The 4,447-nt window shown below is 33.7% G+C and overlaps 1 protein-coding gene across 1 annotated transcript in view; it reads right to left on the bottom strand.

The window, feature by feature from the left end:
- LOC106474023 (NAD kinase-like) overlaps positions 1-4,447 on the bottom strand; it is an 11,914-nt gene that overhangs the window by 2,722 nt on the left and 4,745 nt on the right. Inside the window, exons 4-8 of the mRNA XM_022402405.1 lie at positions 3,742-3,844; positions 3,333-3,427; positions 2,655-2,754; positions 970-1,127; positions 54-136 (exon numbers count right to left, since the gene is read on the bottom strand). Of these exons, the coding sequence (XP_022258113.1) occupies positions 54-136; positions 970-1,127; positions 2,655-2,754; positions 3,333-3,427; positions 3,742-3,844 (539 nt within the window). The remainder of the gene's footprint in view (positions 1-53; positions 137-969; positions 1,128-2,654; positions 2,755-3,332; positions 3,428-3,741; positions 3,845-4,447) is intronic.

Here is a 4,447-nt window from a genome sequence, read left to right as displayed (position 1 = left end):
GGAATGTTTTAATTAAACCGACAAAGTAACAATTCAAACAAAACAACACACACCTATCGCCTATTTTCAACTGTTGCTGATGTCGGCCATCAAATGACACCCATGCTGTGTTCCTAGCATCTGGTGACACCATAATCTTAAAAATTAAGGGAGAGAACAGGTTTTTAATACACATGCTGCATGCAAAAAACAAAAAGGCACATTTCACTTCACTCATCCCTACCTATCCCCACGTTTCATTTCACTCATCCCTACCCATCCCCACATGTTTAAATTCACTCATCCCTACCTATCCCCATGCTCTAAAGGCTGTCTGTTGCGACCATCAAAAGATATCCACGCTGAACTTCTTGCTTCAGGGGAGACCATGATCTATAGTTGTGTTGCAAGGAAGTTCAAGAATAGGGATTTAAGTTTCATATTTAAGAAACTACATTACTTTCTACAGTATTAATGTATCAGTAGTTTTAAACACTAAATCAAGAACATTTCATTGTAGTAGTGTTAAGTATGTTGGAATATAATCTATATAACAGCCCTGAGCAATAGAGTTTAAGTATTAGAGAAGTGTTCTAAAATTTTAAACCAAAAACAGGATCTCTCTTAAGTTTGCAAAACAAACTCTTACATATCATCAGTTCTTGATATAAAACGAAACACGTATTAGTTACGACGTGTTTGAAATAAATAATGTACCATACCTTTTGAATGATGCCAAAATTCACGGATCAAAAAGAAAATACAAGTTCGAATAATATGATAGCAAGTTTATCTATGTAACGTAACAAACAGTATAGAAACATATCGGACAAAAGCTTTTAAAAACATTTATACATGTAAATTTAAAACTAGCTCCAAGAGTTCTCGGACTTCACTTCCAATATTATTTACACAATAGATTTAAGTCTGTTCGTATTTCTGGTTAAGTTGAATCAATAAGCTGAGTAAGACATATTGTTACAACCATACCTTTAATTCAACCCCTGCAGGTACGACAATAGGCCTGAAAGAAAGGGAATGTGGACATATAGGGGTAACCATGATGGCTGGTACACTGGGATGAATCATAGATGCCCCAGCAGCCACAGCATAGGCTGTACTGCCTGTCGGAGTGGAAACTATCAATCCTGAGCAGGGAGAAAATTGAAAATACTAAACTTTACTAAAATATGCTAAGAAATACAACTAAGTAACTAAAAAAAAAGGTAACATAACTGCTTTTATTTATAGTATATAATCAAATTACGATTGTCTTAGGCACCACAGACCCATTGGTACACAACAAACATGTACACAGTAACATTATATCAATTTCAGAAGCACGGTATTTATCACCATTCAAGTTTTGAGTCTGTAGCTCCAAATTATTTCACTAAAATTTCAACAGAAATGGCAGGATGCTTCGAGTTAAGGGTACCTAGGATCTTCTTAGAAATATATCATCAAACCACTGGATTTGATTATGTTAAACATTCTAAATGAATGACCTTTAAATTGTATTTTCAGGTTTTGATATTGGCAGATAAAACCAAGATTTACTACCTACACGTAATGCTACGTCGCATTTGACAAAAATCTTGCATTTGAAGACCACGAACTTTACGAAATGTGTCACCTAAATTTTATGGGACACGCAAATAAAAACGCAGAAAATTTAATTTTATTTGCTTGACAATAAATGATATTTGCCATAATTGTTTTGTACCTCTTGCTTAACGATTTAAAAAAAAGAAAGAAAGATTACATCATAAAGAAGATTAACATCAATTTAATACAGTCTATCCAAAACCTTAGATGAAAAATAATTAACTGTAATATTACGCATAAAATGAAAGCCAAAAAAGAAAACGGAAACAACGCAGCTACAAACAGACATGTACCACCTGGGCAAACACCATAAGGTGGGTAGTTATACAATGTGCTCTGGTTATTGAAGTATTGGTGGAAGTAAGATCCAAATTGTTTTGGAGGTATGCCATCTATCCAGTTTAACTTCAGTTTCGCAGGCCTCACATTCGTAATAATAATAAATAAGTAGTAAAAGAAAAAAGAGCAGATGTGGGTGCTTTAGCCCACATCTTTACCACCTTTCGCTGTCTACTGTGTGGGTGGAGGATGGGAGCTATACTACAAATTTAGGTTGGGCTTGTATAGTAATATCTTAACATTATGGTATTTATATCCGAACATCATTATGGGGGCTGGAATGCAAACTTCAAGGACAGTTTTACTGTCTCCCCATTGATATGTGTATCCCAATTATATCTTTCTTCTTAAATTTATTTTTTCTTTTTCGAGCAGTCACCTTCCCACATCTGGCTGCAGACAGCGAAAGGTGGTAAAGATGTGGGATACAGCACCCACATCTGCTCTTCTTTTATTTACTACTTATTTATTATTATTACAAATGTGAGGCCTCCAAAACTGAGGTTAAACTGGATAGATGGCATACCCCCAAAACAATTTGGGTCTTACTTCCACCAATACCTCATAAACCAGAGCACATTGTACAACTACCCACCTTATGGTGTGTGCCCGGGTGGTACATGTCTTTTGTAGCTGCATTGTTTCAGTTTTCTTTTTTTGCTTTCATTTTCTACTTAATATTACAATTATATATACACACATACTAATCTAAAAAACACAGATCTTACCATCTCCCTGAACTGTGGTAATATGTTTTCCATCCAGAAATAAGTCAATATTTGACAGGTAAGGAGAAGGCCCTCTGTCAACCACTACCTCATTCAATACCTAAGATAATTGATAATAATTTTATTATTATTAGATCTTTATAAACTGTCCGTCAATAATTACTCTGTTCAATAGGTAAATATTTCCAGTTAACTCAACTCGATAAACGAATGAATATTTATACAAGATTTGTCAACAACAAATTGATAAAAAACAAAATATCATCGAAATGAAAAAAAAACAAAGTTTAAATAATATTCTAGTTTCAGACAACCAACATTCTTTCTGGTTGACTAGAACAAGTATTACAAGTTAATTTTTCTGGTTCTAGTCAACATTCTTTCTGGTTGACTAGAACAAGTATTACAAGTTAATTTTTCTGGTTCTAGTCAACATTCTTTCTGGTTGACGAGAACAAGTATTACATGTTAATTTTTCATCTGTAAAACTATGCACTAGTACTCGTTCATACGTGAAACTGTTGTACGTTTCACTTCTCTGTGAAAACTGACTGTGACATAACCGTAAACGAAAAGAATGCTCTAAAATCTTGAATGTTTATAGATCGTCAATAATGATTTAAAAATTCGTGTAGATGTTAAAATTCCCTTTCATTTTCCAAGAAACAACATTCTTACCAAGAAACTGGAATGGGATTTTTTGTCCAGCGGTTCACTGTTCTTCCTCATTATGATACATCGGAGCCTGCTACGTAGAGTTAGAGCTGCGTGTCCTTCAGAGAACAAATTATAAAATCAGTCTGGTCTTGCACGGTGGATAAACATGAACTCAATTTGGATTGATGTAACAAATTATTTGAAATTAACTCGATGATATAGCAAAAAAAAAACAAACACTAACCTCTATATAAACTAACCTGCTACTAAACACTCGGTGCTTATATCAAATTGAAATGACAATGTTTCCTGATTACAAGGCAGAGATTAATAACGTAAAAGTTTCTCGAATCAACTCGTATAATACATTTACTAGGAAAATTTCAAGAATAAGTTAAGCTTTTCTGACTCATTCTGTATACAGACTCACCTTCTAACACATTACTAACTTGTTCCTGAAAATCGGCAAACTCAAATGGTGCAAGGAAACCTAGCGAACCCATATGAAAGGCCATAACTGGAGGAACGCTTTGCTAGAGTCGACAAAAATAGAAGTAAGGTGAAACAATCATAGGTAGACAATGGTATATACGATTAACAAAAACTTTTAAAACTCATAAAACATACTTTTACACTAAAGAACATAGAGTATCCATAAGTTAGTTAATTTTTTTTTTTTAATTTCCTTTATTTATGTTTTTAAGTGTAATTAACATACAAGACTCAATTTGTAGTTGTTGTCCATCACTTTTGTTCATTTCACTCGTTTTGAATGTTTCAAACACGGCATAGAACTTGTGTGTTTGTTTTAGTTTTATTCTTGCAAAGATGTAATAATTCTATTTTGTGTTGCTGTACACAGTTAAAAAGCTTTTTTCTTAATGCTAAATATTGTGAACAAAATTGAAAGTTGCACATATCAAATATGATAAACTGATTTGTTTTAGGCTATTATTGGATATCAAAGTCAAATCTAAACATTCCAACCAGCATAATTCCCCTATCGGAACCTAAACATTCCAACCAGCATAATTCCCCGAGTAGAATCTAAACATTCCAACCAGCATAATTCCCCGAGTAGAATCTAAACATTCCAACCAGCATAATTCCCCGAGTAGAATCTAAACTATCCAACC

The sequence above is a fragment of the Limulus polyphemus genome, unplaced genomic scaffold (genome assembly GCF_000517525.1).
Source record: "Limulus polyphemus unplaced genomic scaffold, Limulus_polyphemus-2.1.2 Scaffold6733, whole genome shotgun sequence".
NCBI lineage: Eukaryota > Metazoa > Arthropoda > Merostomata > Xiphosura > Limulidae > Limulus > Limulus polyphemus.
This window is presented reverse-complemented; position numbering and strand designations above follow the sequence as displayed.